Here is a 26,119-nt window from a genome sequence, read left to right on the forward strand (position 1 = left end):
TTAGGAAATGGAATTCTACATGATTTACCTTCAAGGCAAGGTTGACAAACCTGCCGGATCCCGCAATCCTGAATCTTGAAGTCGTCAGAAAGCTCCTTCCTTTGGATCTCATCCAATGCCGCCGGATCCCGGTGACCAAACCGGCGGTGCCAGGTATGCTGGCAATTCTGCAGGTGCCGAGCTTCCTTGCCCAGCCGAGCTTCTTCTGCAACCTTCAACGCGAATAGATTGCCGCGAGGTTCCGCCACAGCCACTATTTTACCTTGCGCGGACAAGATCTCACATCTCGAACCACTGAATTCCACTTTCAGTCCTCTCTTCACGAGTTTTCTCACCGAAATGAGTCCACTGTCCAGTGCAGGCACGTATAACACGTCTTTGAACGGAATGTCCACCAAACTGTTTTCACCGCTCACACATTTCACTGTGCCTTCTCCGATTCCTCCGGACATTGTCTCTGACCCATCGGCCAGGATCACTTTCACCTTTACACTCGTGTCCAGTTTGTCAAAGAACGACTTATCGTTCGTCATGTGGCTGGAACATCCACTGTCGACAATCCAAGGTCCACTGCATTTATTTCCAGCCACAAAACAGATCGCCGAATCACTTTCTTCTGCTTGCTTCGCTTTCGCACTACCGGATTTAGGTTTTGAATCGCGCTTCACATCACTGCCGCTCGGGCCGCTTTTCAGCTGCGGACAATTTCGGCGGAAATGTCCCGGTTTGCCGCACTGAAAACACACTTTATCGCTCTTCTTCTTCCTGCTATACATCTTCATCGCGTTTTCACCGGCATCGCCCGAACGTTCTTGCCGGCGCTGATGCTCGTCAATCAGCTTTTGCTTGACCAGCTCCATTGTCTGATCGGCATCCGGTCTACCTTCCAGAGCGGTAACCAAACTGCCGTAAGACTCTGGCAAGCTGCGATAGATCATCGCGATTTTAAGCGGCATCTCCATTTCCTGACCGGCGCAAGCCAACTTATCGAAAAGCTCTTCCAACTCATACAAGTGCTTCTCGATATTGTCCCCTTCGCACATATTCAAGCTGCATATGCGACGAAGCAATGACACTCTTGACGTCATCGACGTCTTTTCGTGAAAATCTTTTAATTTATTCCACGCTTCCACTGCCGTCGCAACACCACGCACTAAATTCAACTGGCTGTCCTCAACACCTAGGACAATCATCGCCAGCGCCTTTTCGTCACTCTTCGTCCAGTCATCACTGACCGGCTCTGGTGCTGCGTCTCTTATCACTTTCCACAGTTCTTCGCGCTTCAAATACATTTCCATACGCGTTTTCCACACGGGGAAATTCTGGTTGTTCAGACGAGCGAACAGAAATTTCTCACTCATTTTCTTCTCCGATCGACACACACGCGACGAGAACGAAAACTTTTCCAATCAGGCCTCTTTCACCTGTTACGCTAGAAATTTCTTCCAGCCTCGAACACACCAGCAACCGAAAACGCGCACTGCTCGAGTGCTCCAAATCACACGCACACTATCACAACCGCGCGCTGCTCTGCAGCTCGAGCCAAATGCAACCGCCGACAGAACTGTACCAATCGTACCCACGCCGAAAACTTTTTCGCACACTAATGGCTTCCGCGAAGCACTTTCTGTCCCGGAAAACACTTTTCCCAATTCACTGACTCTGGGCCCATGAACCTGTAGGGCAACAGAGTGGACCGACCGACGAATACGGACACCCAACAGGCCAGCGGAACACCGGAACACTCCGGACAATGCGTATCGTGATAGAGGGAAAAAACTTTTTAACTCGCGGGACCGTTTACTCTAAACGTCTTTATTCTTTCGTATATCGGGTACAGACTAATGGGTATGAAAAGAATGATCGTTCACTTTCGCTTCTCTCTCTCTTGTGTTGCCAGCGTGGCGGTGCAGTGACGGCGTTACCATAAACGCTGCCCCCACTTTATAGCTGACATGAAGTTCCAGTGCAATCTTAGAAGTTGATTCCAAACTGTGTCACCTTAAAACTTACCAGTACCAATGTTTTTTTTTTGCTGGAAAACCGGAACAACTTATGAATCATGTCTTTGTGTTTTGTTAGGAAACAGTTCCATTACAGAATTACATAAATTTATTTTTTGAGTAGAGAAAGATCTCGGAGAGATTCATGAACGTACTTTTGAGAAAACTTGTAGAGCCATTTTCAAAAATACCGTTAGATATATTCAAGGTATTGCAAAAGGATTGTAGGTACTTACAAAAACAATTAAAGGAATAATCTCTTGAATTGGTTGTTGGAGAACATGCTTGAAGAATCTCAACAAAATTATCTAGAGAAATAAAAAGTGAAATCCCAGGAGGGTTTCCTGGGGAAATATGAGAAGCTTTCTGTAAACAAATTCCTTGCCTTGGAATCCTTGGAATATCTACAGGAAATTATCCTCGCATGTTCCACTCAGAATTCCCCCAAGGTCATTTGGATTTTTTTAAACATGTACTCAAATAATACCGATATTTAGATATTAAATAGATATTTATGCCGGCTCTCCACATGATATAAAGAAGTGTGAAAACTTCGTCAACCATTCTTATTAGTGGAGAAGTTTGATGCTTCTTTCACATGTTCTGTACTACAACTGCACCGGTGGTACTCGAATGTAGTATTTTGTGAAAAGCACCATTTTGTCTATTGAAGATGAGTTGGAACCTTTTTAACATGAGTTAGATATGCAAATTTGAAACTCTTCCCATATTGTAGACACTCCGTTGCTGTAAGTATTTTTAGCAATGAAAAACTTTTAACCATACCAGCAGCTTAACCCGAACCACAACACAAAACGAAGACAGCCAGACACGGAACACAAAAGACAGGGGAAGGACACATGCAACGCCAACCCGCGGACGCGGACAGAAACATTCACTTCTTCTCCAGCACAATCAACTGATCAACAATCTCACAGGCAAACTCCTCCACCGGTTTGTCGATCGTGTCGTGATCGATCCACGTCAGACCCATTTCCACCTTTTCGGCCAAATCTTGCCAGTGCTGCCGGTTGTCCATCGTTCCCTCGTAGAGCGGCCGAATCCACGGGAAGGCATCGGACAGGACTTTGTAGAGGGGCAGGCAAATGACGTCGATGAAGCCGACCTGCATCTTCGGCAGCTCGTCCTTGCGCTCCCTGGAACGAGAAGGTGGGGGAAAACAGAGGGCACATTTGATTATTGAGTGTGCATTGCAATACCAAAGTGTGAATAAAAAGAAAATGTTTTTGAAAATTCTTGGGAGACTGATTTGGATGAAGTGAGAACTATTATTAAAAAAAAATCAAAAATATGAATGCCCGATGGCGATGATGGAATTTTCTATATCCTCATCAAGAAACTTTTAGAGAGTAGCTTATCATTCTTGGATGATATAATTACCAAATGTTTTCTGTTGGCATATTTCCCTGACAAATGGAAAAATGCCAAGGTTGTACCAATTTTAAAACCAGACAAAAATCCTGCCAAAGCATTACAGTAAACTTTTCGAAAAGGTCATTTTGAACAGAATGATGATCCACATCAACGAAATTTCAATGTTGGCCAATCAGCAGTTCGGATTCCGACATGGATGTTCGACCACTCATCAACTTTTACGTGTAACAAATTTGATTCGTTCTAACAAATCTGAAGGCTATTTTACTGGTCTTGTTCTTCTAGATTCGACATAGTTTGTAACAAATATATAAAATGTCTCTATCCCCTTATTAATAGAAAATCGAAACTTTGTCTTAAGAACAAGCTTTTGATATTCAAACAAATTTTCAGGCCAGCCATGTTGTATGCTGTACCAATATGGACTAGCTGTTGTAATACCAGGAAGAAAGCTCTGCAGAGGATTCAATAGAATATCCAATGTTGAAACATTGGAACAAATGTCAAATAAAATAGTTAATAATTTCAGGCAAAAATCGTTACAATCTCCTCCACGATTAATGCGTTTTATATTTAGGTTAAGTTGATTGAAAGCTTTTTTTATAAGCAGGTGTGTGCCACGTGGTCGTGCGGTTAGTGTCGTCAGGCATTTAAGTGCATCGTGTCATGGGGTGTGGGTTCGATTCCCGCTTCAGCCATTGAAACTTTTCGTCAAGGATGTCTCTCGGCTGTGCCTTTGAAGCATGCTTGTCCGTTGTCTAGTGTTAAGTTGCAGTCTGTGCAGCTCAATGGCTGAAGACGGTGTCCGTGTATTTAACACAAATCACTTTTAAAAATTCTGAACTGATACGGCAAATGAAAAAGAAAGAGACACAAATAATCGCATAGTCGTTTCAGGATGTGTTGGTCCAGAAGAGTCTGATTTTGTATAGCTTTGTTTTAGAGAGTAGTTACATCGTTAGTTTCTGCCGCACTGGCCTGTCTGTTATCGAGCAGCTTAGACAGATATAATTAATGCTGATGTCTTGATTGAACATGTTGTATCTCTGAAGGTAACTCCAGGTGAGACTGAGCTGCTTCAAAGATAGTAATCACGTTCCTGGTAGATTTGACACACCAAGCACAGATGAGTGATTGGCTTCAAATCAAATGTTATGTCACTGGATGCTAATTTATTATCTATTTGACTGACATCTGATTGCTTCCAGTCTACATTCTTGCAGGTAGGCTATTCCAGATAGATTAATGAAGCGATAGCTATCATATTACGATAGTCCTAATTGATGAAGGATTCATTTATTAAGCATGATTATTGCTGCTGGTGACTATAATTGAAGCATCATTAGGTTTGAAACGACGCATAAACGAATAAATAACATGCAAAAGAAACCTTGATCCCAGAGCAAATTGATTCGTTGACATTGATGTCAAAATTAATTCCTTCGGTAACATACCACCACCACCGCCATACGAACAGAATAAAAATTAGCTATGATTCCAATTTACCGATCCATCATCGCCACGGGTTGCTGATTGAGTTGCAGCTTTTCCAAGTCGCCCTGGTCGAAGAATTCGTCCGCCACCAGCTTGGCCACCCGATGCTGGACCTCCCATGGTTTCGCAATCGCACTCACATCACATGCCGTCATCATCATGCCGCAAAGGACTGAAAAGGGAAAACACATTTTAGTACATATACAGTATTGCCACCCCCCGTCGAGTACGAGTTGCAAAGTACAGTCGCCCTACAGTTAAGGATAAACCCACAGATATTGATCAGTGATAGATTTAACACAAAATTTGTCATCCCATAAATTAGAAAAAATACAAAAAAAAAAAAAACATTTTATTTGCGTAAACAATTAGGTTATGCAGTATCATTACATTTAAAATAGAATTTTACTCGAAAAATGTTAACCACCCTGATAGAAGCGTTGATTTAATTAACCCACTGGTTTTTCGTTTGTGATCGAGGCAAAGTATGAGCTTATAACCTACCAAGTTTCACTAAAATCAATTTAACGACAGCTCAGAAATTGCGCTAGTCAGTGGCAACGTCTTATAGGAGACCTGACTGTATATGAAATAAAGAGAAAGCAATAAGCCATTTTACGAAACGTTTCGGAACAGCTGATCGTCGCAACGGCGTCAATTTGCAGGAGACCTGGGATTCAATCCAGCAGTGCCAGATTTGGGCCTCGGTGGGCCCGGGTAAGAACTCTTGAGAGGGGCCCTTAGTACAAAACATCCGAGAACTAAAAAAAAAATACTCGTATTTGAACCGCATCACTTCGTGAATGTTACGTAAAATCAATCATATGTATAAATTACTTGAAAAGTCTTACATAATAGATGTTGAGATTGAATTTTGACTGAACCGTTCTCAATCAACTGTTGAAATCAAGACACTATGATTATTAGGATTTGGATAACAATAGAAAAAACTGAATTAATATTTTCCAATTTATTTCAATGAATTTGAAAGATATTCGTTATTGAAGCAATAAGTAAAACGGTTAGCTATGTTATTATATCTTGAGGAAATTTCTGATTTCCTACCTTTATTGTTAGAAAAAAAATCCAATCTTGACTGGATTCAACAATAATCTTGTAAATGCTAAATTGTGTTTGCGTAACTTTAAAGCAACAAACGATTAACTAGCTTCGCTTCAATCAGATATTCTACTAGTCTTTGAAGACAAGGTGCAATTGCTTTCAGAAATGAGCTTCACTCTAGGTTAACTAATAACTTCCAGAACTATCTATATACACTTTCCCCAAGGCTCGTTTATTTCCTTACATTATAAATTTTATATAAAGATAGTGACAACAGTTAGGAAGAACTATGCACGATTAAACAAGTTGCAAATGGTGCTAGTCTCTGTGAATAGCCTTGAGCGGAAATTTTGCAAAGATTATAAAAAAATTACTTTGAAAGTTTATCTACTTGGGCTTGTAAATAGGGGATCGGGTAAAATATAATTGTAGTTAAATTTGGTCAAGACTATGGTAGTTTTTAAACTTTTAGTATGAGTTGCAATATTCACACAAAACCATGAAAATATTACAACAAAATTAAAAAATTTGGCTCAAATGAGCATGAGCATGAGCATGAGCATGAGCATGATTGACCACCCGCAGAACAGAAACTACTCGGGATCAGTAGCATCCTCAATGTGTAAGTACTGGTGCTCTCATTATTATAATAAACAATACCGGCGCCGGCTGCGTCCGAATGCAGGTCAATTTGGGAATGGGAGGGAAATGTTGACGTGTTACTTGCTTTATGGAAGCCGAGGAGTCCTTTGCACTCCCACAAGAAAACACTGGGAGTTTGGACATGGGAAAGGATTCGTTTTGGTAAACGATAGAGATATTATTTTAAATGAATACGTGAACACGGATGATCGATACCGATAGTGCGGTTACTATGCGAACCGGACACGATCCGAATTCCGTCGCTCGCCCTCAAAGAAGCATGCAACAGATTCAACGGATCAAACACAACTGACGCGTCGATTCTTTTTTTCACCTGCACACTTTGTTTTCCTTTTTTTTCCTTCTTTTTTTCTTACTTTGATGGTTTTCATTGAGTCAAGGTTTTTCCCCAGTTTTGTTCCTGAAAGCAGTGTGGGTGAGATTATCAAACAAAACATGAATGTTGCTAGTATCCAATCAACGAAATATACCATATCTACTCTAACGCTAACTTGTATGTTTTTTTTTTTGCGAATATAAGGATTTTCATTGAAACTGAAAAATACGAATGAAAATCGTATGGAATTAATTGCTAGCTATAAATCGATATATCCGAGGCATTTTGAATTAAAAATCTTTAATGTAAAGAATAATTCATCGAACTGTGTTTCACTTTTTGCACTTCTCGGGGGGCCCCCTTCATCGGGGGGGCCGGGGCATTTGCCCCCTCGGCACGGCTTTAGGACATTTCGTCGAATGACATTTGGTCGAATGACGTTTGGTCGAATGACATTTGGTCGAAAGTACATTTGGTCGAAAGGACATTTGGTCGAATGGACATTTGGTCGAATTGCTTTGGAAATTTATTTAGGTCGAATGACGTTTAGTTGAACGGAAATTTGGTTGAAAGCATATTTTAAAATGGTTTATTGAAAGATCAATTCGTAAAATTGATTATTGTTTTCTAAGATTTGCAAAGTTGGTAAGATAACGTATTCTTTTGAATAATCTGAATCATTGACTGTTGTTGAATAACAATGGGGCATTTTATGTAGTCTTGTTTTTAAATTTCATACATCTCTTTTGTAAATTGAAATTATGTCAAAATCTAAGATTTCGATTATTATTGAAATAAACTTTTAAGAAGTAGATTTTTTGGAATCTATGACATTTGGTCGAATGACATTTAGTCGAATGACGTTTGGTCGAATGACATTTAGTCGAAAGTACATTTGATCGAATGGACATTTGGTCGAAAAGAATTTTATTGCTCATAGAAGCATATGATATTTTGTTAAAAGAATTTTTGGTCGAAAATTTAGTCGAATAGGGATTTTTCAGTTTATTTTACAGAGTGTAGTTTTGACGATAAAAACCAGTGATAGAATCATTGGAAAAGGTGACGGTCTGTATAGTCCTATTACTAGAGGTTGCATATGCTGGTACAACATGATAGACTGCAAGAAACCTGCATTGGTGTATTGGTATTTCTTAGACAAATTTAAAAGCTTCAATATGCGACATGCATAATTATGGAATTTCAGTTGATAACACAGACTCCCCAACAAACTCGACACCTTGCGTTGGGGGCGTTACTTGATGTCATTTTTCTCATTCTGCGGGTCGGATGAATCGCGACAAGCTGATATCAAATGAAGGCAAATCAACTTGTAACATAGGTCAACACAACACAGGATTAACACAATTCTCTTGTTTGATTATTTTCGATTGAACCAATTATCAATTTATTATCAATTGAATCCATCGACACAGTTTTCAAATCCACGTGTTTACCCAAGAAATGTAATGTAGCTTGAAGTCACAATCATAACAATTAGTAGGAAAACGAATTATATAGGTTATACTTTTAGTTCACTTCGTCTAAATCGTTGGAAATAAAATTGTTATAAAAGTGCATTCTAGGCAGACAATTCAAGATGGCGCAATTTTTCAATTAACATCTGTATCAGTTCTAGTTCCCAAATTTCAAATTCATACCCTAAGTCACATAAATATCAGCAGTTTATGTAAAGAACGATGACATTTTTAAGGAATAATAAATTCAACAATGTTTAATAATTCAATAACTGCACGACACAAACATTTAGGAGGTTTTTTTTTAAAGAATGATAATATTTTGAAAGAATAATAAACTCAACATAATGATTCAAAGTTGAGCGTAAATATTTTTGAACTTCTACAAAATTGGATGAAACAAAACGTCCCGTTTTCAAATTCAAAAAGGCTGCAGAATAAAAACATTATCAAGAATAATTTATCATATATAGACGCTAGTAGTATATGTTCAAGCGTCTATATATGAAATTTTTGTCTGGAAAATGTAATTTTGCTACAGCCTTTAAGCATTCACCACGTTGCAAAGCGTAGGTAATATTTATCATGTTTAAATATTCGTGATTGACTTCAGATGAAAAATATGTTTGCCCAAAATAAACTTGGTTCTGCTGAATTAATCGATTTTTCAATCAACCATTACTAAATAAAGTTTCGACTAAATTTTCTAAAGTCATTCGACCAAACGTCCATTCGACCAAATGTCCAATCGACCAAATGTACATTCGACCAAATGTACTTTCGACTAAATGTCATTCGACCAAACGTCATTCGACCAAATGTATTTCGACCAGATGTCCTAAAGCCGATTTGAATCTATGACTTTTAGTCGAAAGACATTTGGTCGAATGACATTTAGTCGAATGACGTTTGGTCGAAAGTACATTTGGTCGAACGGACATTTCGTCGAATGGACATTTGGTCGAAAAGATTCAATTGCAACAGCATTTTGTCGCTCATACGCAGGATAATTGAATAATGGGAAACAAGTATCGACCATTCTACAAACATTCTATATGCGGTTAGCAAAATTTTGTTGTTCAATTTAATGGACCCTTTTTTATTCAGTAGAGATTAGCTGATCTTAAATGGAAGTAAGGCTACTTTTGTCACTACAGTCAACTCGTCCTCCCTTACTCCCTTACGCACAACTTTCTCGTTCAATTGATGAAAGATTCTAACGCAAACTCTGTTATTCACTTGTGATCATGAACACCGTCAGCAAAGCCATATATTTTTGTGAAGAATGTTATTAAGATGGAAGTCACAATAAGGCAATTGGCCATAATTAGAGTTATCGATATTTAATATTCACTTCGCCATAATGGTTTTCTTTGAAGCAACTTGTTCCTGCCGTTCCATTCAAAAATCTAACCCACGTCCGTGAACTATATGACTCGGAATTCAAAGAAAGATCCCGAGCACTCTTTCCAAATGCTTTCATCAGATGAAGATTCAGTTAATTACAAAGAACGATGAAATTTTAAAAGAATAATAAATTCAAAATATCACCATATACACATCATTTATGATAAAGAAGCTTGTTGAGTAGTCTTTAAAGAATGATGATATGTTAAAAGAATAATAAATTCACTAGAGCTAAACATTTCAGTCAAGTAATAAAAAACTACTTCTAAAAAGTTCATATCAATAATCATCGAGATCCTAGATATTGGCAAAGTAGCAAATCACAAACAAATAGATTTATGAAATTTCGAAATAAAATGTCTCATTTTTTATTCGACACAAGTTTTTAATTCAGGTTATTCAAAAGAATACGCTATTTTACCAACTTTGATAAACATAGATACAATAATCAATTTTACCAAAAGAACTTTCAATAAACCATAACCAAAATAACCTTTCGACCGAATTTCCGTTCAACTAAACATCATTCGACGTTCTAAAGCCATTCGACCAAATTTCCATTCGGCCAAATGTCCCTTCGACCAAATGTACTTTCGACCAAATGTCATTCGACCAAATGTCATTCGACCAAATATCTTTCGACGAAATGTCCTAAAGCCGAAATCAGCTTACCTCAAATCGCAGATCATGCCTGAATGAAAAAGCAGCATGAAACGTCAGAAACGCAAGAGGTTGATCAATATGTTGAGGGATTGTCCATCAAATTGAACAACAAAATTTTGATAATCACATATAGATTGTTGGTAAGCTGATACTTTTTTTAAAACTGAATCCCACTCGTATTAGCGACAAAATGCTACTCTCGACGATAGTTAGACTAAACGTAACACTTCGTTTCCATACTAATTAGATTCGACCACTATCCATTTCATGAAATGTCGGTTCGACCAAATCTTATATGCTTTCTGTTGAAAATAATCCTTTTCGACCAAATGTTCATTCGACGAAATGTCCGTTCGACCAAATGTACTTTCGACCAAATGTCATTCGACTAAATGTCATTCGACCAAATGTCTTTCGACGAAATGTCATAGATTCCCTCGGCACCCCCCCAAATCCGGGCCTGAAATCCAGCGGGATTTTTAACAATGCCTCATTTTACCAAACCTGGAGGCGAATAACTTTGTAGTTAAAACCTCCTTAATAAATAATAATAATAAAATTTACCAAACAGGGACATGGAAAAAAAATGACAAAACTGAGTCCAAAAATGTTCTTTACTGCAACATTACACCTAGTAATTTTATCAGCTACCTCTTTGTAACCCATATTGCACATAAAAAGGCACTTTTGTGATAAGAAATATTTTGATAATTTGATCCATTTAAGTTTTCGCCTGTATGAAAAGCTACGCTAGAAATGCACCATAGTCATTGCGAAAACTGACGACGATGATTGAAAAATTCCAGGTCTCCTGTCATTTGACCTGCTTCGTAAAATGGCTCATTCCAAAGGAAACGCATAATGTCGTTTTCGTTTTTAGGAACTGGGTCGGTGATTGACACATAAACAAACCAACGTCAATTAAATTGTGGTTCGGTCGAACCTGAACCGGGTTGGGGTTGATACTGTGATTCAGAACGGGTTGCGCCAGTTCTAACCTAGGTTCAAAACGAATTCGACATAAGCAAGCTGTCCTGCAGCTATCCAAGACACATAGGGACCATCCAAAAATGACTTCCATCATAAGGGGTAGGGGGGGGGGGGGGTCTATGAAAGTGTGACACTACATGTATTAGGTATTGGAAAAAGCCTAACAGAGGGGGGAGGGAGGTCTAGAAATCCCGAAAAACGATGGACCGTAAAACGGGGTAACTTTGATAATGCGGGTAACTTTGATAGTGTGTAACCCACGACATACTAAACGAAATATCATAATTTCTGTGAATCAGTTAAGCAAAACGAATGCAAAACTAAAGAATATTAGTATGACACTTCATGTAAGAGCGGTTTTCATTTGAATCAAGAACATTTTAGGCTTTTTATACAAATTTTAAAAAAATACAAGATTTTAGCATTTTTGCAACGTTTTCAAACAATCTGTTTTAGAATCACTATTTGATGTAGTTTTGAATAGTTGGCCACTTATCTTTGATAGCCTAGTTATCATAGAACTTGAATACTGTCTCAAATCTCTTAGCGAGAAGCATTTTCACAAACTGGGACCATTTTTGTAATCTAAGTCAGAAATTTCCATATAACGTTAAATGCCTAGAGGTATGCGATCCCGAGCAAAGTCGAATAACAACCGCATAACATAGTGATAACAAGATGTACAGCATGATTTCATTTTGTTATTTTTTGTTATCAATACGAATACTCTTGTTATCAACGAATTTTAAGCTGTCAGATCGAGGATGCAACCGACGGGTGAATGACGTCAATGTTTGTTATCATAATTCGATCTTTATAACTAAATGATAACATAATGAGTTATCAATGAGGGAAATTCGCTGGATAACAAAACTTGTTATCAATGTGTTTCAAATGATAACACAATGAGTTATCTATATGATATCTTTAGTATAAACTTTTGTTATCACGTTTGTTATGTTGCCTGCTTATTAAACCAAAACGATGACAAACTATGTTATCAAATGCTTGTTATCGGATAACACAACTTGTTATCAATTTGTTACCCAACTTTGCTCGGGATGCCCTACAAATGTTCGTTAATCATTCAATTTTGTTCGAATCACACTCCATTATCAAAGTTACCCCAAAACAGAAAACCAACTTTCGATTATATGAAAAATTATAAATCTATTCAAAATAAATCTTTTGCCAATCTACCGACTGTAATCGATAGCTAGGATGCCAGTACTTGTTTTAAAAATATAAATTGTAAATGTTTGAAACAGCATGCATAAATATTCAAGTTTTCTTCGAAAAAACTATCAAAGTTACCCCGTTTTACGGGACGTCATATTTGAATCGTCCCATATGTCAATTACTTTGTAGATAAATTGCTGTTGTAGTGTTCTGATCCTTAATATGGGTGCATTTGATTCATGATAGTTGTTCTCTGTCACTGATCTACCTGGATGCCTATAAATTATCACTTTTTCGTAAATAACCGTGAAATTCGAGGTGTATTTTTAAAAATAACTATATTTTGCAGCTCAAGTATGGTAACTCAGTTTTATATAGAAACACCATCAAATTTCATTCTAGAAAATTACCCTTACTTGATTCATAACTGTGGGATGACTGTACAAGACGTTTCACCGACCTTGGAGCAGTTATCATGATTAAAGAATGAATTGAATACATTACCTTCCTTCTTTTCCTCACTCTGCCAGTCGAACTCGCCACCCTCGACCAGCTCCAGGAATTGGTTGCGCTTTTTGAAGTACATGGCCAGATCCGTTGACAGAATGGCCGATTCGACGACTTTCATGACTTTGCGGAAATCGTCTGGGGATAGGGCCTGGTGAGAGAATCAAAACCGAAAATTAATGTTGATTTGAAAGTCAATTCTAGGCTTCGGGGAAGACGTATAAAACATCCTAACAGAGACCAATTCGTCATCGGGAAAATTAATTTTCCTCACCATTCTTCGTTGTAATGATTCAACCGAAAACATTTCCATCGCAACCCGAGCAGAAGAAAATTGTTGCATGATACCAAACTAAGGTATTCCATAGCTGATAATTTCCAATGCTTTCCCCATTTTTTTTGCACAACCTTTTGTACCTATGATATATAGCACAGTTGCTTGTTATGCATTTCTGCACGGGAAACCAAGCAACGAGGACACATTCCGCATCGTATAAATCGTTATTTTTGACTTTATTATTGTCATTACTCGTCGAACGATTTTGTGTCCATAAAAAGAAGTAAACATACTCATTTCGAAAACGTTCTCCTCACACCGAGCTGTTTCCAATGCATAACTTTTGGTGGGCCATCAGCACACACACATTCGTGGATTATTACAGCCTCCATCGCTGGTCCACCGATAGAGTGGTTGTATTCTGCAGGATACAGACGTAATAAAATTCCCACAACGATTAGTTGTGGTGCAAGTGTTGTGCTTTTTTTCGGGTGTCAGAAAAGCACCACCCTAATAACTCCAAGTATTTTATTACCCTCCTCGTTGCCGACCAAAGCAGTAAAGACGGTGTGCTTCGTGAAGCAAATGTGGTTTTCGAAATGGTATGTTTGCGCCTTGCGTGTTAGAGATGGAGCTTCTTTTTTGTGAACGTTAAAATGCTTGGCACAAAGGTGTTTTTTACACTGTATGGGGAAGAACTGGTTTGAGTAAAAACCGAGCGGGCTTGAAAGTATAAATAATCATGTATTCTATAAATTTTCCCAGAATTCTTGCAGATGTTCCAGGAAAATCTTGTGATCAATGTTTTTGGAAATGCAAAATATTTCTCAAAAGTTTGATGGAGAATTTCTGAAAAAAAAAAAATCTCAAATAGACTTCCCATACAAAAGTTTTTGAAGATTTTCATAAACACTCTTATGAGGGAATCTCAAAAAGGTGGCATGAGTGTTACTTGAATAACGTGTCTACGACAAAATTAATGGCAAAATAAAGAGTCGTCCATTTTTTTTCTTTTAACCATCCTTGCTCTGTACTGACATGGTCTTACCGCCAGAAAAAAGAAACAAAAGAATTAAATTGAACTGCTAGAAGCATATCAAGCGTGTGCCAGAATAAGGGCGTAAGTCGCATGATCGATTACTCTTAATCGATTCTTTCATCTGTGAATAAAAGCGACAAGATGCAAGTTTGTTAACATTTTTTCACTTCAGTTCGCTTGGTAGCAATGCAATCTTGCGTACTAAAGTGAAAAAATGTTGACAAATTTGCATCTTATTTTTTCCGAACTGCAGTTTCCCAACGACAATCAAGGCAGACTTGATGAAAATCGCTAATTTTCTTTTGTTGTGTGCCTTTAATGTGAAACAGTTTGGAATCAACTTGTAGGATTGCACTAAAATTTCAAAGACACAAATCTAACAAAAACAGCATCCAACAATCGTGCACTTTTTATATTGGCTCTCTGCACTAGCAGATAGCTTAAAATAAGAAGATCAGAAACGTTTTCCAACTATTGCTCCAGTTTAGTGCCTTTGAAAACGTGAGTAGGGGCACAAGTCGGCCATTGCGCCGACCATCTTTGGATTCCGAAATGTTTCACCTTAATCTTTCAGAACAAACATGGAAAAGGGCCATACGCATTTAATTTTCATTTTTATTGGAAAAAGTAAAAAGATACTTATCTATTTTTTTTTTCATATTCAATCGGAATAAAAGGTGCTGTCGTGACATTACTTTTGAATAAGCTTGAATTGACGGATTTCACGCCAACTCGACATGCGATTGGCAGCACCCCTTCAGAATTCAATGAAACTTTCTGGATGTCAAAAGTATGTGAAACTAAGATACCGTTTTGATTCATATTACGGACAGCTTCAAATTCCGGACACTCTACTTTGTATGGGAAACATTTCATACGAAATGTTTCAATTTTTGTAGTTCAAAAGTTCACATTTTCAAGACTCGTTACAATAAAATTTTTCCACAAAAATCTATGCAAATTTATAATGCCCAACTGCCTAAGGCGTCTCTTTAGTGGTTGAATGATTTCAATTGATGATTTGATTTTTCTAATAATGATTTTCATGAGCTGTCCGGAATTTGAATCAAAGTGTCCGGAATATGGGGCAAAAGTGAGGAAGCGTCCGGAATAAGAATCATTAAAAGGCCATACATTTCGATCTATTTTAAATTATTCAAGTTGCGGATACGTATTCTTTACCCACTATTCGAAAGTTAAGGGTTTTGGAAGCTCGATAACGCTGAGGAATCATACAGAATAATTTAATTTGTATGATCTATGCTGTGTTATACTTCCCTGAGGCCTTAAGTGTCCGTAATATGAATCAAAACGGTACTTTGCATATTGCATATTTTATTTTTTCAAAATCGATCTAGATTAACATTTGGATAGGGTCAAAGTTTTTTTTTTACTTTTTCTATAAACCCGTATAACTCAAAAACGGTAAGACCTACAAAAAGTGTTGTATGGAGGACTGTCGTGAAATTTCCTGATGTTTTAAAAAAAAAATGAAAAAATAAAAAACACATTTTCTACACTGAAAAAAAAAATGATTCTAAACTTTAAAGTCGATTCAAAAAAAAAACGGCCACTTCAGATTTTGATCATCCTTAAGCAAAAAGTTTCGTAATTAAATTTACTAAAAGTCGTCCATACATTGCAAATTGGGCATATTTTAGAGAAAAAAGTTTTTCTAACATCGAATTTTTGAAGTCCAAAATGATATTTTTATTTTATTTTTATTTCGCTTTAAATAGTCTACAAAATTTATGGACACTTATTTACTTACAGTTTCATATATATGAAAATATTTTCCGTGTTAATATGATTCCATTCTTCCAGAGAAACACAATGAAAACAAGGTATAGTTACAGTACATTTCGAAACACAGCTTGTTGGCGAAGATTACCAACAGGTTTGCATGTTTATACATCTAGAGTACCGTCAAACGGGGTAATTTGCAACAATTTTCAACTTCAAAGCTATATGGATGAAAAATTTGAAGATTCAGATGAGACAAAAACCATCTGGTACCGTAATCGCCACGTTAAGAATACCACGCGGTATTAATTTTATCAGTATTTTATTTTCTGGGATCAGGAGAGATATACATTTTTAATGCTACCCCTGATATGGGGTAACATGCAACACACAGTGCTACACTGAAATAAAATCTCCATTATATTTTATGTGCAGAAATCAGATAGATGCAAATTTTTTACCTCGCAGTAGAATTTGTGCCGCATATCAATTTTATTTGATACCAATGAAATAAAATGTTCATGCACATATTTTTCACTTGCATTGTGATGCATTATGAAGGTCGCGTTGTTACAACCTATTAAGGTTGCAAATTGAATTCAAGAATAGAAACTCGTAGAGCAACGGACACAACAGTAAGACGCCTTCTGTATCATCATTTTTTGGAGGTAATCCCATTTTTATAATACGTTACTAAGTATTTATGGTTCCCGTTTTCCAACAGATTCCGAGAAGTAACAGGACTGCATCGGATTAAACTCTACGATGGTGAATGCCATGAACTGCCATGGAATCAGTGCCACGCTCCTAAGAATTAACAGGATTCTCTGACTCTGAACAAATTCTAGCGCAAACACCCATCGCTAATCCCACCTACAGCATACAGTTCACTTCATTATTATTGAGGCCACAAAAATGCAGCCGAGAGTTCAATAAACGCAAATGAGCCTTCAATTAGCTTTTGATTTATTTTTTTATTTAAAGAAATGGGGAAAAATAAAAATTTTGGTCACAGATTATTTATATTGGCGTGATTACTTAAAATTATGTGCAATCGCATTTATTTTATAAAGGCACTGCATTTAAAAGCTAAGCGTTGCCGAGTCGTAACTTTTATGTGCAGAATTAATAAAGTGCAAATGCGAAGCTTGATTGCAAAAATATATATGTGCACTGCACATACAATCTAGATGCAGTTTCAGCTCAGTGAACAAGCGAAGTTGGAATAGATGTGAGTTAATGCGCTCTCACGCTCAAGATAGTGGTTTATATTCCTGCTCCCATATTTATTTACATTTTGTCGCATTTTTGTAGTGTCGATAAAGAAGATTCGTGCCGGTTTTGACAATAACATCAACAATAATACCATTGTCATCATTATATTTAATATTGAGTCAATCATATCTATGGTTGATTCAATTATTTTGTGTAGTTGATCCAATCATACCAAATAGTTAAACCAACCATAGATATTGTTGAATAAATTTGAATGTATGGTTGAACGAAATTCAATTAAAAATATGATTTATCTATAAGCAAATATGATTGACTGGATAATTCTTTTATCTCCGTGCAGATACCATTTCAAGACATACATATCAATATGTGATAGGGGGAGATCCCCCAGTACCGGACACTTAAGCCACTAAATTCATAATTCGAAAAATATTGATTTTATGGGCTCGTGCTACCCATTTATGATAAATATTTTCATTTTTATAGTGTTCAAACATAAACTTGAAAATATCAATATAAATTTTGGCATCGCATTTTGATGATGTATTTTAGTACCAAATTGATCGATCTTGAAAGGTGGCACCCAATACCGGACACGATCTGGAAATGCCTCGAGATCTGTAAATTTGAACATAATTGAATGTATACACTATAGGAATAGTTTATAATTACCATTTCAATGCTTTTGCAACATTTACAAGAATAATTTGAGTTTTTCTTAGTTTGCAAGATGCCTATCAAAAACCTCTTTCATATATGATGAAAAATTGGACATTTTACGATGTTGTTCTGAATGTTCATTCTTCTTAATTTTATTGCATGTTTGATACCATGATCGGTGGAACCCATGAAAAATGAAAGTATTTTGAGACACTGATGCAATAATAACAAAGATATCATATAACAAATTAAGCTGTCCGAAACTGAGGGACAGGAGGTGCTTAACGAAAATTGTAATTTAATCATATTTAGTTCAATTATGGTACAACATACATTCATACTATCAAATCAGGATTATGTTCAATCATGCTTGCGTGATCCAAAGTATTTTTTCATATTCATAATAATTACTAAATACGCTCAAAATTAAGGGGATACTATGATAATAAATCTTCGAGCTGTTTGGTAGAATACCTATAAGTAGATGAAAAAACCGAATTTAGTACTATACCATTTAATTCCACTAGAGTTTGTATCCTTTGACAGATACGCGTATTTCGACCTCAACTGTAAGGCCGTCTTCAGTGTCGTGTACTAGACTCGACTTCGAGTCGAGTCTAGTACACGACACTGAAGACGGCCTTACAGTTGAGGTCGAAATACGCGTATCTGTCAAAGGATACAAACTCTAGTGGAATTAAATGGTATAGTACTAAATTCGGTTTTTTCATCTACTTAAGGGGATACGTCAATTTTTTAAAGATTTCTACTAATACACCATCTTGATTGAACAATGGTTTCTCAATGTTTCGACCGTGTCCGGTATTGGGTGCTGTCCGGCACTGGGGGATCTCCCCCTACGTCGCTTTGATTTAAATATGTATAAATAAGTTATGAGAAGTATAGGCTGACCATAAGCCAACCAGATAAAAACGGGACAAATAATAAACAAAAACGGAACAATTTTAAAAGACATAGATTATGCGATTGTGCTACTTTTCCCCGAATGGCCCGTTTCTCTGAAGCCATTTCCTCGAATAGCCCGTTTCCTTGTAAAGCAATTCAGCTCAAAAAAGTGCAATAATAGTCTTTACCCAAGCAGGCGAAAAAGCTAAGTAATAGCAAATTTTGATATGGACATACAAAAGTGATATTAACTTGAAAGATATAAGAGATAAAAGATCCGAAAATAATATCTAAAATTTACTCGTGGAATACTATTAGCATATCATATTTAGCTTTTATAAGATCTCACCAATATCAGCGAGCTTTTCCTTACATCTTCCAACATCAAATTTAGCTATGGCTCAGAAGCTCTAGGAATAAAATTTTGACATTGGGCCGTATGAATAAAATGTAGTAAAGTTGAGTTTACTACAATCTCGGTAGTAAACGCTATATGTGGAACACGAGTGGAATATGTTTGTGTCATTTTCCATTCTACACCTTTCGCACATACTACAAACAACGCGTTGCTATGAATAAAGGTAGCATTTACTACAAAGCTACTGGTAGTTAGCTTAAGAGGTTGCTACTCATGCTTTGAGATTGCGAAATTGAATGGAATAATTTACTTTTGAGTAAAAATCATGGGAAAACGATATGAGTTTTGATATTTCGGAAGGTATTTTGAGTTTTGCTTAGGAGTTCTGAGGTGACGAAAACATTCGCCCCGCCAATTCTGAGATTCCGGTAAGATTACTGGCAGTAGCAATTTGTAATATCCGTGTGAACTCTGGCATTACGATAATCATGTTATTTTCTAGGAATTTTAGGATGTCGGTAGGAATTCAGATATTTATAATGTAATTCTGAATTTTACGTGTAAATTCTGACATCTCAGATTCTCAGATTTCCTTTGAAATTCCGGAATTCCTGTAGGAACATTGGGATTCCGATAGGGATGTCGGATTTTTTATGATAATTCTGGAAGTTTAAATACCATTCTAGGAATATTGCGGAAATATTAGAAATCTGGTAAAAACTCTAGAAAGGGGGGGGGGGATCCGGAATGGGATTCCGGATATTAATCTCTTAGAATTCTGTGGGTATCTTTGAGAAGGTATTTCTGTAAGAATCTATGAGATTGCGGTGGGACTCCTGTGAATTATTGTGTGAATATTTGTAATTCTGAATACAATCTTTGTAATTATTGTAAAAACCTTTAAGAATCCGTTGATCTCCAGTTCCGTTGGAATTTCAAAGCAAAGCTTTAATATAAACGTTTTGAATGTCGGTAAATATTTTATAGATTTCAATGGGATTTTTTGTGAAATCGATAAGAATTTTAATAATTTCAAAGGGAACCCTGGATGTTTAGGAGAGATCCTCATTGAATTCTTACGACTGCAAATGGAATCACTACAATTCCCATTAAAATCTCTACGTTCTAAGTTCTAGAAATTCCAAGGATACTATCAGAAACCCCACCAAAATAACGAGAATATCACAGAAACACTTAGAACTTCCGGAATTCAACATGCTGTTAAGAAAACACACGGGGATCATCAAAATTCTACCTCTCTAAATTCTATTCTCAGTATTGGTGCTAGAAAATATGTAATTCCTAATTTGATAGCTGTAGTCTCAAGATCTCTTCATAGATGTTAAGCTAATATTAAAAAAACATCAATCGCTGGCGTTGGCGAAGACCGAAAACCACTCAGAAAATTCTTTGATGTACCATCATCATAAAATCATAGACATAGAGAGAATACCAGACTAATCGCAAAATTACACTACAAATCTTGTCAAATTACAGCACCTTCATGATTTTGTGCAAATTGTCGCGTAATCGATTAGATTCCATACATTTCCGCCATATGCATGATTGTATTAATTTTAAGCGTCACTCTGAATAGATTGTTCTATACGTGCAGAATCACTCTGCACCCTGAATGGAAATTTCTTAACGTGCAGCTTCAGTCACTGCTCATGTTCGAAAGTAGTAAGTACTACATGTTCGAAAAGTTTTTTATTCATACCAAAAGTGTAGTAAACTTTGTGGATTTTGTTTTTGAGTAGATGCTACATGTAGTAAAGTTCAACGTTTTTTATTCATATCACCCATTATCTTCAGATCTTTCCAAAGCATTTCTGTTCCATTACTCAAATTTTCCATGAGTTCCTCCAGATATCAACTCATGAGCTGTGATATATATATATATATATATATACACTCGGCTGGTTAGCCGTAAACCACGATTCATAATTAAAAACAAATATTTATCGAGCAACGGACTCATGTTCCGTAACCGGTCGTTTGAGAACGTCGCGACCCATTGGAAGCCTACACAATAGAAATCTCAGCCACCACGTCGGTGGAGAGTGTTGTGTGGCATTTCACTACCTAAAAAATAATGCGCTCTCGGGCTAGGCATTGGATATATATAGAAAGCGTTGTGTTTGGATGGGCATCTAATTCTTCCGAAAGAGGTGCACTTTGCGAAAGAGGACCACGTGATTATTGAGCTGAAATCGAATTCAGGTTAACTTCTGCGTTCATGAGACCTCTCATGGCGTAGTGGTTAACGCGCCCCAACTAGAGATCGGGGAGTCGTGAGTTCGATTCTCACTGAGAAGACGTGTAACTTTTTCGCAAATCTTCACATCAATTTGTCCATCTAATCCAATTGCAAATTATATGTAATGTTTAGCTTTTCGGTAGTTGTTAAACTTCCACTCGGCTGGTTAGCTGTAAACCACGATTCATAATTAAAAACAAATATATATATATATATATATATATATATATATATATATATATATATATATATATATATATATATATATATATATATATATATATATATATATATATATATATATATATATATATATATATATATATATATATATATATATATATATATATATATATATATATATATATATATATATATATATATATATATATATATATATATATATATATATATATATATATATATATATATATATATATATATATATATATATATATATATATATATATATATATATATATATATATATATATATATTTATATGTACATATAGATTTTCAATTGGCGGACAAAACGCTCACATGACAAGAAGAATAATACTGACAGAAAATACACAAGTTCTCCTCGTAGAGCTCAGTTAATCAGCAACTAGCAGTTGCCAACTACCGTAGATATCCTTTTCCCAAGTTGGTGATTATGTAGGCATAATGTTGATAAAACCTTGGAGAGTCATCAAATGATAAACATTTTTGAGCAACTTATTGAAATCTGTGAAATTGTTCTAGAAAATTCGAAAAAAAATACCGGGTTGTTTTGTTACAGTCCTAATTGTAACCGCATAACAGTCACATTGAGATTATACACGAGCCCCGTGATGTAGTAACAGTGGAATTCATATTAGAATTATTTTCTGACAATTCACCCAATATGCGATATGAGCTGTACACAATTTCAGCGCAAAAAAGGACTTTTGAGTTCTTGGCATTTTTTTAGAAATTTTAGTTTCGTCCCATACCTCCATAAAATGCAAAGTTGGTATTCCATTTACTCAATGCTTGCTTTTGTCGAATGTTACAAATATGCAGTTATCGGCAGTTATGTATAGGCAAGAAACTATGAACATTCTACGAAGTGATACAAAACAACACTGCTGTTGTTCGCGTTGTTACTTTAACCAGCTTTAGATCCAATGCAGTCATTTTATTGTAATGTAAACGACTTCCACAGACAACTCATTCAAACTTGAAAATTCATAGAATCGTATCACTTTTGACGTACCGAAAATTGGTACGATTCTAAATCGAAAACCGTTTGTTTTCCTTTGATCCTCCTGTTCGACCCGTCTGATAAAATTCAAGGTAAACTGTTAAACATTCAAGCGCACACTTCGTGACAAGCTAGAATTACATCCCACTTTTCATAGTGTCTACACTACATGGCAGTGCTTGAATTTGAAGAGCTTGAAGTGTTTGCGTGTCACGAGCACTCGACATCAGCCACTTCTCGGCAGTCATGGCTCTCCTGAACCTCATCGGCACTCATACTTTATTCATAACTCGTTTCCCGTTTCAACCAGGAGCAACTTACCTGGAAAATGTTGTTTCCCTCCGAGTTTAGTATCATCACACACTGATCAAAGTGATGATGTTCCATGGTGCTGGTGGTGTAGAGAATCGCCAGCGGGCTGTCGGTTTTCGACTGAAATGCGTTGTTCGTGCCCCGGTGATCCAAATCGTGACACAGACAGGCCACCAGCAGGCCCAAAATCTCCAGATCCGTCATGAAGCGCTCCATTTTGCCCGTTTTCATCATTGCGAACATTGTTTGGGCCACGTTCAGAGCGTGGCGCCAGTTGTGGTACTTGACTGGACGGTAGTTTTTCCGCACGCTAAGAATCCACCGGCATAGGACCTGGAAGAGATTGAGGGAAAAGGTTGGAATTAATAAGACAAGTTATACTGCTGAAGAACATGTGTCATAATATTAAGTTAATGTTTGGAAATAATTTCTTACTGTCCATGGAGAAGATTTTCTCCAGGAATTTAATCAGAAATTTATTCAGGTATTTGCCCAAATGTTCAGATATTTAAATATATAAATTTCAAAAGGTATTCATTTAGCGGTTATTTCCCAAGGAATTTTGTTATGGAGACCAGAGAGAATTCAACATAGATTTTTTCGAAGATAATTACAGAAATGGAATTTCTTCAAATATTATTTCAGAAACCATCTGAATTACTTCAAAAATTCTTCGAGAAATTTATCAAGAAATTTCTAACTCCTTCAAGATTTTATCCATCGATTTCCCTGGGACATTCTACTAAATTCCCGGGCAAAACGTCCTCTAAAATTCTTTCAATAACTTTTCAGAAAATTCTAGGAATTTCCATTAAAATTGTCTTTAAGGAAATTTTCAGCAATTGATCCAGAGATTCCATCCAAGATATCTACATATATTGCGCCAGCAATTCTTTGAAATTTTCTCAAGTAACTCCTGAAAGTGTTTTCACGGAAGTCTTCCAGAAATGTCTTCAGGAAAACACCAAGATTTTTTTTTTTGAAAAATGAACCAGTGAGGTATTTTTAAAGCAAATCCTACAATAACCTTTGATAAAACTTGGTATGTTTCAGAATCATATTTAAAGAATAAGGATCTCTACAATAACTCCTGGAATCTTGATGGAGTTTTAAAAGATTTCCTAGACAGTTTGCTCAGATAATCCGAAAATCAATTTCGAGATAGTATGCCACAGGATTTTTTAAAGAAATTTCTCGGAAAACATTGGATAGAGTATCTAAAGAAATTTGTGTAGGAAAAAAAAAAGTGCTGTTGCATAAATTAGCGTGAAAATTTAAATCTATATAAATAAAAATGGAGTGGTGTTTGTATGTCACGAAATGGCTTGAGAACGGGACAACCGATTTACAGAATTTTTTCACTGTTGTTTTCTTGAAGGGTTCCGACGTGTTCGTGTGACGAAAAAGTTTAGGGAAGTTTTCGGAAAATTTGGTAAACAGGAGAATACTACAGTTAACTCTCCCTTACTCGATATTGAAGGGACCATCGAGTTAGGGAGGTATCGAAGTACAGAACACATATTTTTCAAATTTTAAACTTTTTATGATTTTGACAAAATACATTCAGAATAGTTATTTTCACGTGAAAAACAATACAATTTTATCACATTTACCTATGTGACACTTTTGACGTTAACTACGTCTTACGGCAATATACTGGGTGTCAATTGAAAATCTAAAATTTTGCGACCGTCACGAAATTATGAAAGATTTTGAACGCTAATAACTCAGTCATTTATCGATAGATTTTAAAAATTTTCCCACCAATCGGGCGGAAATGTATACAGCAATTTCCTCGAATGGAGAAAACTATTGAATATCGACAATAAACTATTGAAAATTTGGAAAATGTCGACCCCTTTCTTACGCAACCAATCACGTGCAAGCAGTTTTCCACGCTTCTTTTGCGTTCCGCTTCGCACTATAAAAGCAGACCGATTCTTGCTTCTTCGCTCATTCTTCTTTTTGCCGTCAGACTGTGAACATGGTCGGCGAGCAAGTCTCGAGTGTCTTTCGCATTCTCAGCTCAGTTTTCAATGGAACGCGAATGGAACAACAACACGCCGCCATGACTGAAGCCGCTTGTTGAAGCGCCCATCGTCATCGCCACCGCAAACCGCGAGGAGGATTTCTACCAGTGCGCCGTCAAAATGTGTCCGTGTTTACGCAAATTCAACAATTCAATCGTCCCTTTCCAGAGCCAACAAATGTGTTTTAAAGAGTTGATTGTGTAATATTCCCAAATTTGTTCGAGATGGCTGCAGAAAATCGACCAAAGCCGCTTGTTGAAGCGCATATCGTCATCAGCACCGAAAATCTCACCGGGCGAGGAGGATTGCAACCAGTGCGCCGTCAAAATGTGTCCGTGTTACGCAAATTCAACAATTCAATCGGCACTTTTCAGAGCCAACAAATGTGTTTAAAGAGTTGATTGTGTAATATTCTTTAATTTGTTCGAGATGGCTGAAGAAAATCAACCAAAGCCGCCAACATGTGTCCGTGTTACGCAAATTCAACAATTCAATCGGCCCTTTCCGGAGCCAACCAATGTGTTGTAAAGAGTTAATTGTGTAATATTCCCTAATGTGTTTACCACATACTTGCTATAATTTCTTAATTCATCTCATAGCTGCATACAATAATTGATTTATTACGAATAATTGACAATACGGCAATTTGAGGATGTTTCCGAGGATGCTGCTGCAGTGCCGTCGGGATGCAATAACAGCATAATGCTCATCTTGTACATCCCTTACCCAGACATCAGTTTCATATAGCCTATTTCCCAGATAAGAAAACGAAGAATTTGAAAGGAGGAGCATCACCTGCTATTCTAAGGGTATAAAGCATCCCTTCTTCGTTGAATTCGGTTTCATTCTGTTTTCGCTTTCGAGCTGATAAGAGCTCCTCCAAACCTGCTAAGCTCCTCGCTACCAGAGGCAAG

The 26,119-nt window shown here is 36.7% G+C and overlaps 1 protein-coding gene across 8 annotated transcripts in view; it reads right to left on the reverse strand.

Annotated features, from left to right (window-relative positions):
• Positions 1-26,119, reverse strand: part of LOC23687451 (cGMP-specific 3',5'-cyclic phosphodiesterase) — a 311,454-nt gene that overhangs the window by 20,004 nt on the left and 265,331 nt on the right. For all 8 annotated transcript variants that reach the window (XM_021837702.1, XM_021837701.1, XM_021837705.1 and 5 more), the window contains 4 exons: positions 23,185-23,508; positions 13,155-13,308; positions 4,905-5,064; positions 2,940-3,160 (listed from right to left, as the gene is read on the reverse strand). In XM_021837702.1, coding sequence (XP_021693394.1) covers positions 2,940-3,160; positions 4,905-5,064; positions 13,155-13,308; positions 23,185-23,508 — 859 coding nt within the window. The remainder of the gene's footprint in view (positions 1-2,939; positions 3,161-4,904; positions 5,065-13,154; positions 13,309-23,184; positions 23,509-26,119) is intronic.

Source organism: Aedes aegypti, chromosome 1 (assembly GCF_002204515.2).
Source record: "Aedes aegypti strain LVP_AGWG chromosome 1, AaegL5.0 Primary Assembly, whole genome shotgun sequence".
In the NCBI taxonomy this organism is placed as follows: domain Eukaryota; kingdom Metazoa; phylum Arthropoda; class Insecta; order Diptera; family Culicidae; genus Aedes; species Aedes aegypti.